Below are 15,479 nucleotides of genomic sequence, written 5' to 3' on the forward strand. Positions count from 1 at the left end.
AGAGCCATGGGAACAAAACCAACATGGCACAAAAACAAACACATGAAATAGAAGGTCCAGAAATAACTCTGCACAGCTACAAATATTTCACTTTCAATAAATGTGCCAAAAAAACCAAAACCCTCTATGATGAAGAAAAGCTAGCCTCTGAAACCAATGCTGTTGGAAAGGCTAGATATCCAAATGGAAAGAAGACTGAAGAGAAACCCCTGTTTTCATCCTGTAGAAAAACCTCACTCAAACCAGGTCAAAGATCTTAGTGTAAAGGCTAAAACTCTGACACTACTATAAGAAAACATGGGAAGATCTCTGAAGGGAAGACAGAGGACCCCAATTGCCCAGGAAATAAGGGCAAGTCTGTGACAAGTGGAATGCATCAAATTAAAGAGCTTCTCCACAGTAAAGGAGGTTATCAGATTCAACCCCCAGAACGGGAGGCGATGCTCAGCAACAGTTAACAATTATGAAGGTTAGGGGCTCTGGAACATGGCCTAGGGGCCAGAGTGCTCGACTCGAATACATGAAGCCCTGGGTTCAATTCCTCAGCACCACATATGTAGAAAAAGCCAGAGTGGCGCTGTGGCTCAAGTGGCAGAGCAAAAGAAGTCAGGGACGGTGCTCAGGCCCTGAGTTCAAGCCCCAGGACTGGCAAAAAAAACCCCGAAAAACCCAAACCCCATAAAACAATTATTAGGGTTATAGCAATTGACAATCTATAGACACCCCCCCACAAGGCCACACCCCTTCCCAGCCACAGGCCCCGCCCCAGCCTCCCCCCACACAAGGCCACACCCCTTCCCAGCCACAGGCCCCGCCCCATCCTCCCCCCAAGGCCACACCCCTTCCCAGCCGCAGGCCCCGCCCCAGCCTCCCCCCCACAAGGCTACACCCCTTCCCAGCCGCAGGCCCCGCCCCAGGCTCCCCCCACAAGGCCACAGCCCTTCACAGATGCAGGCCCCGCCCCAGCCTCCCCCCCACAAGGCCACAGCCCTTCACAGCCACAGGCCCCGCCCCAGCCTCCCCCTACAAGGCCACACCCCTTCACAGATGCAGGCCCCGCCCCAGCCTCCCCCGACAAGGCCACACCCCTTCACAGTCGCAGGCCACGCCCCAGCCTCCCCCCCAGACAAGGCCACACCCCTTCACAGCCACAGGCACCGCCCCAGCCTCCCCAACCACAAGGCCACACCCCTTCACAGATGCAGGCCCTGCCCAGCCTCCCCCACCACAAGGCCACACCCCTTCACAGCCACAGGCCCCGCCCCAGCCTCCCCCCACAAGGCCACACCCCTTCACAGCCACAGGCCCTGCCCAGCCTCCCCCCCACAAGGCCACACCCCTTCACAGCCGCAGGCCCCGCCCCAGCCTCCCCCCCACAAGGCCACACCCCTTCCCAGCCGCAGGCCCCGCCCCAGCCTCCCCCCCCCACAAGGCCACACCCCTTCCCAGCCGCAGGCCCCGCCCCAGCCTCCCCCCCACAAGGCCACACCCCTTCACAGCCGCAGGCCCCGCCCCAGCCTCCCCCACCACAAGGCCACACCCCTTAATAGCCGCAGGCCCCGCCCCAGCCTCCCCCCACAAGGCCACACCCCTTCACAGCCGCAGGCCCCGCCCCAGCCTCCCCCCCACAAGGCCACACCCCTTCACAGCCGCAGGCCCCGCCCCAGCCTCCCTGCACCAGCTTCCTCTCTTTACAGCCAAGGGCTGGGTGCCGGGCGCCCTGAGGCAGTGCTCACCTGGGTGGCTTTGTGTGGCTGCCACTCCTTTGCCAGCAGGCGGGAGAATGGAGGGAGGGTGAGTGGATGGAGGACGGCCTTCCCCAGCAGAGCCGGCCCCAGCCGGTTCACTCCCCTGATCTCCCGCCTCTTTCCGGCCAGCCGGCCAGGAGCTGCCAGTGTGGCCCCGCCCACCCGCGGTCCGCGTCCCGCTGGTCGCTAGGCAACCGCCGTTGGTCCACAGGGCAGTGGTGGACTGATCTTGGACAGAGGCGCCATGGACCTGGTCATCACACAGGAGCTGGCCCGCGCAGAAAGCCACCAAGGTATCCTTGGCACTGCTGTCCTCCTCCTCTTCAGAGGCCGGGGCCCTCTGACCCCAAATGGGAGGCCTAGGCCCCGTCCCCTACGCAGGCAAAGGGAGCCCTCTTTGAGGGCCGTATTTGATCAGAGCAGAGGGGAACCTGAGGCCTCCAGGGCTGCCAAGGCTAGACATTTGTCTAAGGACAGGCAGGGGGCTCCACAATGCCCCAGCTGGGTGGGACAGGCCGTGGGGTGGGGGGGCTCCACCAGGCCCCAGCTGGGTGGGACAGGCCGTGGGGGGGGGGCTCCACAGTGCCTCAGCTGGGTGGGACAGGCCATGGGGTGGGGGGGCTCCACCAGGCCCCAGCTGGGTGGGACAGGCCATGGGGGGGGGCTCCACCAGGCCCCAGCTGGGTGGGACAGGCCGTGGGGGGGTGGCTCCACCAGGCCCCAGCTGGGTGGGACAGGCCATGGGGGGACGCCATCAGGCCCCAGTTGGATGGCACTGTAATAACCCGAGGGGCAGGGACATCCCACCCCCTGCTGTGTCACTGTGTAGGAGGGGGCATGGCACTAGGCTGGATCAGGAGTTAGGGAGAGGCAGCCTAGGGAGCCCCGCCCCCCACAGCCATGGTGGCACTTTTAATTGGTCCAGACAGCCATGGTGGCACTCCAAATTGGTCTGGCGATTGGAGGGGGATGGGGCTAGAGAGCTCCCAGGGTGTATATAGGCTGCCTGCAAGGGGGGGGGGAGGAGAGGAGGGAAAGGGGAGGGGAGGAGAGGGGAGGAGAGAAGAGGAGGAGAGGAGGAGAAAAGCAACAGGAGAAGAGGAGAGGAGGAGGAGAAGAGCAAGGGGAATGGAGCGGAACAGAGCCCCCAAGAGGAGTGGAGCAGAGCCTGAGGCCTGAGAAGATTCCGGAGCCTGAGGACTGTGGGAGAGTCCAGAGCCTGAGGCCTGAGGAGGAGTCAGAAGCCCAAGGCCTGCTTGAGGCCCGCAGAGAAGCCTAAGGCCTGTGGGGAGGCTTGAGGCTTAGAGCTTGGGGAGAGGCCAGGCCTGCTGGAAGGAAGCTGCTCCTCTGGAGGTTTGGAGGTTTGGAGGCTGAGGTGGTTGGAGATAAAGGTGTGGAGGTTCCGAGTTCAGGTCAAGACAGGTCTCAGGTCTGGGTTCTGGGTAACTAGCCTAGGACAAGGAAGTCACGGGCTAGCATTTGGAGGTGGAGAGCTGCTCTGGTTCCAGGTTTTAGGTTGTAGATAAAATCCCTTTGTAAATAAGACCCCTTCCCACCTTAGATTGTGGGAGGCACATGGATTATTCTCGCTCTCGGAATATAACAGACACCTGCCGTGGGGCGGGGGGGGGGCTCCACAATGCCCCAGGTGGGTGGGGCCTTGGTCCCGACACCTAGCACCATCTCTGCCCTGATAGATGGGGAGGCCCTGGAACGAGCCTACCAGCTGATCAAATCTGCCAACCTGGGAAAGTCTGAGTTCGACCCTTCAGAAAGCTTCAGCCCAGACCTGTTTGTGCTGTGTGCAGAGCAGGCCCTTAAGGTGATGGGGCCCAGGGTCCAGGGTGGGAGGGCAACAGGTCCTGAGCGCATCCCTGCCCTTGGATGAGTCTAGCTGAAGAGGCCAGTGGGGGGGTGGGAGGAAGTGACCCATTGGGGGAAGGGAGGGGTCAGTGAATCTGTGAGGGAGGTAGGGGTGGGTGGGGGACAGGTGGGGGACTCTGTGGGGGCAGAGGGCCTGCACTTGGGCGGCCCCATCTGAAGAGTACCTTTCTGGCTCTTTTCCGGTCGTGCTGTCTTGCAGATGGGACGGCTCGAGGAAAGCGAGGACTGCATCCAGATGTACTTCAAGGTGAAGGGACCCATCACCCAGTTTCTGGGCAGAGCACACCTGTGCAGGGCCCAATTATGCGCCCCACAGTCGGCGGACAACCTGGTGAGAGCAGCTGGACCCCTCCTCAATCCTCCACGGGGGTGGCGGTGTGCATAGGTCTCAGAGTTGAATGGTGTTTTCACGGTGACTGCAGTCACTGCTCGTCGGATGAGTGACGTGTGTCCACGTGACCCTCCCGCCTTCCCATGCAGTGTGTTCCTGCCCTCTGTCCCTGCAGCTGTTTCCGAGGGAGCGAAAGGGAGCGAGGGAAGGCCGGTACCCTGGTGCAGACAGCTGGGTTTCGTGATCTCCTCACTCAGGCTTTCCCCACAGCACCCCCTCTGTGTGTAAACACCCCATCTTCAGTATGAGCGTCAACAGAAATGACAGCAGTGGCGGGTACTTAGGTGGCAAGGTCATTTTACTTGTGTGTTCTTTATGCTGTTTTAGGAGGAATTTGAAAATTGTGTGACTCAGTACATGAAGGCTATAAACTTTGCAAAAGGAGAGCCAAGGTAGGCCCTGGCAAGTTGCTGTCTCTAACTGGGTTTGTGCCAACACTTGCCGAGTGGCCCTATCTACGTGGTTTGATTTGTTTTAGTTTCTTTTGTCTTCTTTTCTTTTTTTGCCAGTCCTGGGGCTTGGTCTCAGGGCCTGAGCACTGTCCCTGGCTTCTTTTTTGCTCAAGGCTAGCACTCTACCACTTGAGCCACAGCGCCACTTCTGGCTGTTTTCTATATAGGTGGTGCTGGGGAATCGAACCCAGGGCTTCATTATGCGAGGCCAGCATTCTACCACTAGGCCATATTCCCAGCCCCTGTTTGTTTGTAAGGGTGTTTGTTTGTTTGTGTTTGTTTTTGGTTTTTTTGCCAGTCCTGGGCCTTGAACTCAAGGCCTGAGCACTGTCCCTGGCTTCTTTTGCTCAAGGCTAGCACTCTGCCACTTGAGCCACAGCGCCACTTCTGGCCATTTTCTATATATGTGGTGCTGGGGAATCGAACCCAGGGCTTCATGTATAGGAGGCAAGCACTCTTGCCACTAGGCCATATTCCCAGCCCCTGTAAGGGTGTTTGATCACAGGGGTGTCTTGTTAGAAGGGGAAATGACTCTGCTCACACAGATGCTCATGAGCCACACCTCCCTAAGGGCTTTCAAGGGGCTGACAACTCTGTAGAATGAATGAGAGCGGCCCAGTCCAGACTTGGGAGCCATGACAGGGTCATCACCCCAGGGGACACCACAGCTCAGGCAGCACGGGGTGGGGCGCAGGGCCAGGGGTGGGGCCAGGGTCAGGGGCGGGGCTAGGTCCTGTGCATGCTGGGTAGGTAAAGTACTTGAGACTGGACTCCACCTCTTTTGGCTGTGGGAGGCACCTGCTCTTTCTTGCGGGCAGGGCTGGGCTCTGGAGCCCCCGTGGGTGCCGCTCCTGACCCTGACCTGACTCCCTGCCCACAGGTATTACTTCCTGGTGTACAATGCATCGGTGCTGTACTGGCACATGGTGAGGCCATTCCTTAAGCCAGGCTATCATCACTTTGTGATCCCCAGCCTCTCTCAGATTGTCAACGTGTTAAATCAGACAGAGGAGGAAGACAAGGAGTGGCGAGCGGAGCTGATGATGTAAGTGGGGTACCCTGCCCTGGCCACTCAGGGAGAAAGGCCTTGTGCACCCCCTGGACTGCGATCTCGCAGGGTCAGGTTGTAGGTCCCCTGCTGTCTCTCCCACAGTGTCTTGTCAGAGGTGGTTGTTTCTTGGTGGAACCCCTGGCTGCCTCTCACTGTGACTCTTCTATAGACAAGAGAGCTGTGTCCGGTCTCCACGGAAAGGAATTGTAGCTCCATCTCTAGACCCAGCCCCCAGTTTGAGAATCTTAGTGCAGTGAATTCCTAGCTTAGTGGGCACGTTAGCAAATAGCTATGCCATGAGACAACATGGAGTGCCTGCATGCTCAGGAGGAGCTGAGCTTGCAGAGTTGCAGCCCTGAGAAGCCACAGCCTACACAGATAGAGCATCAGCACTGGCCTGGTCACTGTGGGCCAGCCTGGAAGGAGAGCTGTTCATGCAGGCCAGGGACCTGGCCAGTGTTAGCAAGAAGGGTCCCGTAGCACCCAAACCAGGCTCCACTCTTGAATCTCCCTCCATACTGTGGGCTCGTGGCCATTCAGAGAGCCTTTAAATGAAGTTGTCATGGATTAAAAAAAAAAAAGTTCCTTCAGGTTTCCTTTTTGAATGTCCCTCCTCATTAAGATGAGTCTTTTCCTCTCCTGCTGGTCCTTCCCGGGGAGCAGTCTGTCTTAGGGTCCTCGGGGCTCTTTCTAAAGATTGTGAACCACAGGACGGCACCTGCACAAGCCTGGCACTCGCGCTTGCCCCGGGAGGCTCCGGGAGGGTCCTGGGAGACTTGGCACTTGGGTCTTTGTGTTGCCAGGGAGCTTCTGGAGTGCTACCTGGAGGCAGGGAGAAAGGAGGATGCAGCCAAGTTCTGCACCATGGCGGCGCCATTCATCAAGGCCAGCGTGCCGCACAAGTACCGGCAGATCTACTCCCTCATGGTGAGAAGCAGCTGCTCAGAGACCGCTAACACACACACACACACACACACAGACACGCACACACACACGCATGCACTCATGCAAGCACCCACAAACAAAAGGAAGCCACACGAAGCCAGGCCGGGGCTTTCGCTGCCCTGCTATTGCAAATGTGCAATGTTACCATTTCTATCCACTTTACCTTACAGCTCTCTATCTAACTCCTCATTTGGCTCCAAATCAATACTCTGCTTATTTTATGTCAGGTTCGTCATGAGTTAATGGATGAACTCCAATTAAAGGAAGAAAAGAAAAGTTCCATTAACCTGTCTGTTTCCTTCCACATTAACACACTGAAGGCGTAAGTGGCCTGGGGACTGTCACCTCCCCTGGGGAGCTTAGGACTGTGGGGACAGGGACTCTGGGGGTCTGAAGCCACCCCACTTGCTCTGCCTCCCTGCTGACTGTGGAGAGGGGCCAATGAGGCCTCCAGCAGGAAGAGCGGGTCCTGGGGGGGTAGCGGGAGCCCCGGCTGAGCCTGGTGCTTCCTAGTGCATCTCGCCAGGTCAGGCTCCCGACAGATCACGCACTAACAAGTCCAGACTGCTCCCTGTGAGGCAGGGGTCATGAGTGGGGTCGGACCTCCCGGAGGACAGAGTGTGGCCTGTACAAGCGGGCTGTGGCCTGCGGCAGCCCTGCTCAGGCAGGAGGGGTCAGCACGGTGGAGGTCTGCGTGTTTGCTGAGGAGGGGTGAGGAGACTTCAGGGACTGCAGAGGCTGAGGGGACCGCGGAGGCCGCGGCGTGGAGGCCGAGGGCCTGAGTGGGAAGAACCCGAGGCAGGATGGGCCGTGGGGGAGCGGAAGGGAGCTGGGGAGGAAACTCTCTTGAGGAAGGCAGATTCACAGATTTAGCTTCCTTAGAATACTATGAACAAATCTGTCCGTTTGTTTTGTTTGAATTAATTCTAGAAAACTGGATAAAAATGAAGTTCCAGAAAACTTCAATGAAATTCTAGTAAGAGCCTATACAAATTTAAGCCACTACAATCACCAGCGCTTTCCTGCCGTCAAGGAAGAGAAGTGAGTGTGTTTCCACTTGACCATATAGAAAGTGCCAGAAGGTGTGAGATGATGCAGAACTTGGGGCCGTGGCCCTGTCTGGTGACTCTGTGACTCTGTCCATCAGGGGCCTGTGGTCATTTCTGCTGGCTTCATGAGCCTGCCCCTGGGGTCCCATGGCCCCGTCTGTCTGGAGGCTCCGTGGCCTGCCCCTGGGGTCCTGTGGCCCTGTCTGGAGGCTCCGTGGCCTGCCCCTGGGGTCCCGTGGCCCCGTCTGTCTCAAGGCTCTGTGGCCTGCCCCTGGGGTCCCGTGGTCCCGTCTGTCTGGAGGCTCTGTGGCCTGCCCCTGGGGTCCCGTGGCCCCGTCTGTCTGGAGGCTCTGTGGCCTGCCCCTGTGGTCCCGTCTGTCTGGAGGCTCTGTGGCCTGCCCCTGGGGTCCCGTGGCCCCGTCTGTCTGGAGGCTCTGTGGCCTGCCCATGGGGTCCCGTGGTCCCATCTGTCTGGAGGCTCTGTGGCCTGCCCCTGGGGTCCCGTGGCCCCGTCTGTCTGGAGGCTCTGTGGCCTGCCCCTGGGGTCCCGTGGCCCCGTCTGTCTGGAGGCTCTGTGGCAGCTTCTGCTGTGAATGGCTGCCAGCACATGGTGGATTTTCAAACCAGATGCTATGGGACAGTCTCCACAGGCACGGAGGCCAGGCACGGAGGCCAGGAGGCCCAGCCTAGTCTGTGCACAGCACACTCTCAGTTCAGCCTCACAGCCTGTTAGGAATCTTCATCTACAACTTGGTTCCTTCTCAAAGTTGGTTGGCCATACAGGCCTTTGGGCTCCCATATGCTCTTAGCGTAAGCCTGCCAGTTGCCGCTGAAAGCAATTGATGACATCTCGGATGTCGCAGGCACTGTCCAGGCAGAAGGCTGTCCCTCCCTGTGCTGTCTAGCCCCTCACCCGGCTGTCAGCATGGGTGCTGTGCAGGGCAGCATCCTGATGAACTTGTGTGGCCTCGTGCCACCCAGGGGTCCAGCAGGTGGTGGCCCAGCACGGAGGGGAGGGTGCAGAGCAGCCAGGCCTGCCCCAGAAGGAGGGTGGCCAGCACGACGGGCCCGGAAACTGGTCGGCTCATCTTATGTTGTTATTTCATGTCATCTTGTCACTCCTGCTTGAGTCCTGACAGAGCAGGGCTGTGTGTGAAGAGACAGGCTGTGTGTGCAGAGATGGGCAGTGTCCACAGAGATGGGCAGTGTGTGCCGAGATGGTTGTGTGTGCAGATGGGCTGTGTGTGTAGAGATGGGCAGTGTGTGCAGATGGGCTGTGTGTGAAGAGACAGGCTGTGTGTGCAGAGATGGCTGTGTGCACAGAGATGGGCTGTGTGCACAGAGAAGGGCTGTGTGCACAGAGACGGGCTGTGTGCACAGAGATGGGCTGTGTGCACAGAGACGGGCTGTGTGCACAGAGACGGGCTGTGTGCACAGAGACGGGCTGTGTGCACAGACGTGTTGTGTGCACAGAGACGGGCTGTGTGCACAGAGACAGGCTGTGTGCACAGAGACGGGTTGTGTACACAGAGATGGGCTGTGTGCACAGAGACGGGCTGTGTGCACAGATGGGTTGTGTGCACAGAGACGGGCTGTGTGCACAGACGGGTTGTGTGCACAGAGACGGGCTGTGTGCACAGAGACGGGTTGTGTGCATAGAGACAGGCTGTGTGCACAGAGACGGGCTGTGTGCACAGAGACGGGTTGTGTGCATAGAGACAGGCTGTGTGCACAGACACGGGCTGTGTGCACAGACGGGTTGTGTGCACAGAGATGGGCTGTGTGCACAGAGATGGGCTGTGTGCACAGAGATGGGCTGTGTGCACAGAGACGGGCTGTGTGCACAGAGACGGGCTGTGTGCACAGAGACGTGTTGTGTGCACAGAGACGGGCTGTGTGCACAGAGACGGGTTGTGTGCACAGAGACGGGCTGTGTGCACAGAGACGTGTTGTGTGCACAGAGACGGGCTGTGTGCACAGAGACAGGCTGTGTGCACAGAGACGGGTTGTGTACACAGAGATGGGCTGTGTGCACAGAGACGGGCTGTGTGCACAGATGGGTTGTGTGCACAGAGACGGGCTGTGTGCACAGACGGGTTGTGTGCACAGAGACGGGCTGTGTGCACAGAGACGGGTTGTGTGCACAGAGACGGGCTGTGTGCACAGAGACGGGCTGTGTGCACAGAGACGGGTTGTGTGCATAGAGACAGGCTGTGTGCACAGACACGGGCTGTGTGCACAGACGGGTTGTGTGCACAGAGATGGGCTGTGTGCACAGAGATGGGCTGTGTGCACAGATGGGCTGTGTGCACAGAGATGGCTGTGTGCACAGAGATGGGCTGTGTGCACAGATGGGCTGTGTGAGCAGCCATGCAGACTTCTTTCCTGAATCCTGCTGAGCCGGTGCCTTTTGTTGTTTCTTTCCAGGATATTTTTGCTTTTCGAATTAGCTCATCTTTCTCTGACCTTGAAATGTGAGGAAATAGCCTCTGACTGCATCTCAGACCTGAAGAAAATCGAAAACCAAGTAAGTGGCTTAATGGCAGATCATATGGGTAACACGTGGGAGCAGACACGCCAGCCCTCTTCACGTGTGTTGTGTGTGGTCATGTGTGCACTGTGTGTGGTCATCCAGCCCTCTTCACGTGTGTTGTGTGTGGTCACGTGTGCACTGTGCGTGGTCATCCCAGCCCTCTTCATGTGTGTTGTGTGTGGACACGTGTGCACTGTGTAGTCATCCAGCCCTCTTCACGTGCACCGTGTATGGTCACGTGTGCACTGTGCGTGGTCATCCCAGCCCTCTTCACGTGTGTTGTGTGTGGTCACGTGTGCACTGTGTGGTCATCCCAGCCCTCTTCACGTGTGTTGTGTGTGGACACGTGTGCACTGTGTGATCATCCAGTCCTCTTCACGTGCACCGTGTGTGGTCATGTGTGCACTGTGCGTGGTCATCCAGCCCTCTTCACGTGTGTTGTGTGTGGACACGTGTGCACTGTGTGATCATCCAGTCCTCTTCACGTGCACCGTGTGTGGTCACGTGTGCACTGTGTGATCATCCAGCCCTCTTCATGTGTGTTGTGTGTGGTCACGTGTGCACTGTGCGTGGTCATCCCAGCCCTCTTCACGTGTGTTGTGTGTGGTCACGTGTGCACTGTGTTGTCATCCAGCCCTCTTCATGTGTGTTGTGTGTGGTCACGTGTGCACTGTGTAGTCATCCAGCCCTCTTCACATGCGTTGTGTGTGGTCACGTGTACACTGTGTGGTCATTCAGTCCTCTTCACGTGCATTGTGCATGGTCACATGTTCACTGTGTGTGGTCATCCAACCCTCTTCACATGTGTTGTGTGTGGTCACGTGTGCACTGTGTGATCATCCAGTCCTCTTCACGTGTGTTGTGTGTGGTCACGTGTGCACTGTGCGTGGTCATCCCAGCCCTCTTCACGTGTGTTGTGTGTGGTCACATGTGCACTGTGTGGTCATCCAGCCCTCTTCACGTGCACCGTGTGTGGTCACGTGTGCACTGTGCGTGGTCATCCAGCCCTCTTCACATGCGTTGTGTGTGGTCACGTGTACACTGTGTGGTCATCCAGCCCTCTTCACGTGCACCGTGTGTGGTCACATGTACACTGTGTAGTCATCCAGCCCTCTTCATGTGTGTTGTGTGTGGTCACGTGTGCACTGTGTAGTCATCCAGCCCTCTTCACATGCGTTGTGTGTGGTCACGTGTACACTGTGTGGTCATTCAGTCCTCTTCACGTGCATTGTGCATGGTCACATGTTCACTGTGTGTGGTCATCCAACCCTCTTCATGTGTGTTGTGTGTGGTCACGTGTGCACTGTGTGATCATCCAGTCCTCTTCACGTGTGTTGTGTGTGGTCACGTGTGCACTGTGCGTGGTCATCCCAGCCCTCTTCATGTGTGTTGTGTATGGTCACGTGTGCACTGTGTGGTCATCCAGCCCTTTTCACGTGTGTTGTGTGTGGTCACGTGTGCACTGGTGTGTTGTGTGTGGTCACGTGTGCACTGTGTGGTCATCCAGCCCTCTTCACGTGTGTTGTGTGTGGACACGTGTGCACTGTGTGATCATCCAGTCCTCTTCACGTGCACCGTGTGTGGTCACGTGTGCACTGTGCGTGGTCATCCAGCCCTCTTCACGTGTGTTGTGTGTGGTCACGTGTGCACTGTGTGTGGTCATCCAGCCCTCTTCACGTGTGTTGTGTGTGGTCACGTGTGCATTGTGTGGTCATCCCAGCCCTCTTTACGTGCGTTGTGTGTGGTCACGTGTGCACTGTGTGGTCATCCAGCCCTCTTCACGTGTGTTGTGTGTGGACACGTGTGCACTGTGTGGTCATCCAGCCCTCTTCACGTGTGTTGTGTGTGGTCACGTGTGCACTGTGTGGTCATCCAGCCCTCTTCACGTGTGTTGTGTGTGGTCACGTGTGCACTGTGTGGTCATCCAGCCCTCTTCACGTGTTGTGTGTGGTCACGTGTGCATTGTGTGGTCATCCAGTCCTCTTCACATGCACCGTGTGTGGTCACGTGTGCACTGTGCGTGGTCATCCAGTCCTCTTCACGTGTGTTGTGTGTGGTCACGTGTGCACTGTGTGATCATCCAGCCCTCTTCACGTGTGTTGTGTGTGGTCACGTGTGCACTGTGTGATCATCCAGCCCTCTTCACGTGCGTTGTGTGTGGTCACGTGTGCACTGTGCGTGGTCATCCCAGTCCTCTTCACGTGCGTTGTGTGTGGTCACGTGTGCACTGTGTGATCATCCAGTCCTCTTCACGTGTGTTGTGTGTGGTCACGTGTGCACTGTGTGGTCATCCAGCCCTCTTCACGTGTGTTGTGTGTGGTCACGTGTGCACTGTGTGGTCATCCAGCCCTCTTCATGTGTGTTGTGTGTGGTCACGTGTGCACTGTGTGGTCATCCAGCCCTCTTCACGTGCACCGTGTGTGGTCACGTGTGCATTGTGTGGTCATCCAGTCCTCTTCACATGCACCATGTGTGGTCACGTGTGCACTGTGAGTGGTCATCCAGCCCTCTTCACGTGTGTTGTGTGTGGACACGTGTGCACTGTGTGATCATCCAGTCCTCTTCACGTGCACCATGTGTGGTCATGTGTGCACTGTGCGTGGTCATCCAGCCCTCTTCACGTGTGTTGTGTGTGGTCATGTGTGCACTGTGCGTGGTCATCCAGCCCTCTTCACATGCGTTGTGTGTGGTCACGTGTACACTGTGTGGTCATCCAGTCCTCTTCACGTGCGTTGTGTGTGGTCACGTGTGCACTGTGCGTGGTCATCCAGTCCTCTTCACGTGCGTTGTGTGTGGTCACGTGTGCACTGTGTAGTCATCCAGTCCTCTTCACATGTGTTGTGTGTGGTCACGTGTGCACTGTGTGGTCATCCAGCCCTCTTCACGTGTGTTGTGTGTGGTCACGTGTGCACTGTGTGGTCATCCAGCCCTCTTCACGTGTGTTGTGTGTGGTCACGTGTGCACTGTGTGGTCATCCAGCCCTCTTCACGTGTGTTGTGTGTGGTCACGTGTGCATTGTGTGGTCATCCAGTCCTCTTCACATGCACTGTGTGTGGTCACGTGTGCACTGTGCGTGGTCATCCAGTCCTCTTCACGTGTGTTGTGTGTGGTCACGTGTGCACTGTGTGATCATCCAGTCCTCTTCACGTGTGTTGTGTGTGGTCACGTGTGCACTGTGTGGTCATCCAGCCCTCTTCACGTGTGTTGTGTGTGGTCACGTGTGCACTGTGTGGTCATCCAGCCCTCTTCATGTGTGTTGTGTGTGGTCACATGTGCACTGTGTGATCATCCAGTCCTCTTCACATGCACCGTGTGTGGTCACGTGTGCACTGTGCGTGGTCATCCAGCCCTTTCACGTGTGTTGTGTGTGGACACGTGTGCACTGTGTGATCATCCAGTCCTCTTCACGTGCACCGTGTGTGGTCATGTGTGCACTGTGCGTGGTCATCCAGCCCTCTTCACGTGTGTTGTGTGTGGTCATGTGTGCACTGTGCGTGGTCATCCAGCCCTCTTCACATGCGTTGTGTGTGGTCACGTGTACACTGTGTGGTCATCCAGTCCTCTTCACGTGCGTTGTGTGTGGTCACGTGTTCACTGTGTGTGGCCATCCAGCCCTCTTCACGTGCGTTGTGTGTGGTCACGTGTGCACTGTGAGTGGTCATCCAGCCCTCTTCACGTGTGTTGTGTGTGGTCACGTGTGCACTGCGTGGTCATCCAGCCCTCTTCACGTGCGTTGTGTGTGGTCATGTGTGCACTGTGAGTGGTCATCCAGCCCTCTTCACGTGTGTTGTGTGTGGACACGTGTGCACTGTGTGATCATCCAGTCCTCTTCACGTGCACCGTGTGTGGTCATGTGTGCACTGTGCGTGGTCATCCAGCCCTCTTCACGTGTGTTGTGTGTGGTCACGTGTTCACTGTGTGTGGCCATCCAGCCCTCTTCACGTGCGTTGTATGTGGTCACGTGTGCACTGTGTGTGGCCATCCAGCCCTCTTCACGTGTGTTGTGCGTGGTCATGTGTGCATTGTGTGGTCATTCAGTCCTCTTCACATGCATTGTGCATGGTCATGTGTGCACTGTGTGGTCACACCAGTCCTTTTCACTTGAGATGCATGATCACATATGGTGTATGTAGTCATCTAGTCCTCTTCACGTGCATTGTGTGTGGTCACATGTGTTGTGCGTGGTCATCCAGTCCTCTTCCTGTGTGATGTGTGGTCACGTGTGGTGTATGTAGTCATCTAGCCCTCTTCACGTGCGTGGTGTGTAGTCAAGTGTGGTGTGTGTGTGGTCATTCCGACCTCAGCTGTGTTGTGCATGGTCACACGGAGGGGATGTCTGCCAGTTCCCATCTGCCCGTCCTGTGTTCCTGCATCACCAGCCCCCGCCCATGCCACCAGTGGCTCCTCTCGCTCACATCGGGGCATCGGAGGCTGAGTGCTCTTCCACAGAAGTGATGTATCACTAGCTCTCTAGCCTTGGTAACTGGACACTTCATTCCTATTTAACTTCTGCGTATCGCAGAAGGTTACGTTCAGTGCCGAGCTTTGAACTCAAGGCTTCAGGTTTGCTAGGCAGGCTCTCTACGACTTGAACCATACCCCCAGCCCTTTGGCTTTTTGGGTTGTCTTTGAGAAGGTCCAGTTCTCGCTGTCCAGGCTGCCCTTCTCTGTTGCTGCAATTACAAGCGCATGTCATCAGATCTGGGCCTCCCTGTGAAGAATCTCACCTACACAAACAACACTGCTCTCCAGAGGACATTTGAGAGCTTGCACCCCAAGTATTCAGAGCGCTCGCTTGCCTTGCCTGTAGCTTAGGAAGCCACGAGAGGCTCCTTGGAGTGCCGCGTGCTGCTCTGAGCAGGGGTGGAGAGGTCTCGAAGGCTGCAGCCCTCTTTCTGCTGTGCTCACTGGCCACCCGCAATGTGCCCAGTCCCGCATGTTGGGGGGGGGGCGGAATACCAACAGGCCTGCAGAATCTGCTGCAGGCCAGCACGGGGGCTTGACACACAAGAAGCAGTGCACTCGGCAAGAGGGAGACCACTAGACCATCTGAGTGTGAACGAACGTATTGTTTCCATGGAAATGAAACTGTCTCTACCCTGGCCATCAGATAACACGTGGGCAGGGATGGACAGTGGCTCAGGGGAGGCCTGGAACAGTGCCCAGGCCCTGAGTTCAAGCCCCAGCACAAGCAAAGGAATTTAGAAACAAAGAAAGAAAATGTTATATTTTGCTGTATGTAATGTATATTTTAATGAAGCTATTTAAAAAAAGACTCACCCCCCCCAAAAAAAAAACTATCATTAGGTGAAAACTTCTGGTTGAAAGGTGGATGAAAGGGGTTGTGTTGATAAATGCAGGCAGCCTGTGGCGGGGCCCAGGGGTGCCTCACACTGGGTCAGAGTGCGAGCGGGGCCCGTCTTCCT

At 57.1% G+C, this 15,479-nt stretch overlaps 1 protein-coding gene across 1 annotated transcript in view; it reads left to right on the top strand.

Moving 5' to 3' along the window:
• The first annotated feature begins 1,980 nt into the window (after window positions 1–1,980).
• Cfap46 (cilia and flagella associated protein 46) overlaps window positions 1,981–15,479 on the top strand; it is an 84,813-nt gene continuing 71,314 nt past the window's right edge. The window contains 9 exon segments of the mRNA XM_048334671.1: window positions 1,981–2,041; window positions 3,446–3,570; window positions 3,832–3,963; window positions 4,351–4,415; window positions 5,356–5,520; window positions 6,330–6,453; window positions 6,699–6,793; window positions 7,402–7,512; window positions 9,948–10,047. Coding sequence (XP_048190628.1) covers window positions 1,993–2,041; window positions 3,446–3,570; window positions 3,832–3,963; window positions 4,351–4,415; window positions 5,356–5,520; window positions 6,330–6,453; window positions 6,699–6,793; window positions 7,402–7,512; window positions 9,948–10,047 — 966 coding nt within the window. The 5' untranslated portion in view covers window positions 1,981–1,992.

The sequence above is a fragment of the Perognathus longimembris genome, chromosome 2 (genome assembly GCF_023159225.1).
Source record: "Perognathus longimembris pacificus isolate PPM17 chromosome 2, ASM2315922v1, whole genome shotgun sequence".
Classification (NCBI taxonomy): Eukaryota; Metazoa; Chordata; class Mammalia; order Rodentia; family Heteromyidae; genus Perognathus; species Perognathus longimembris.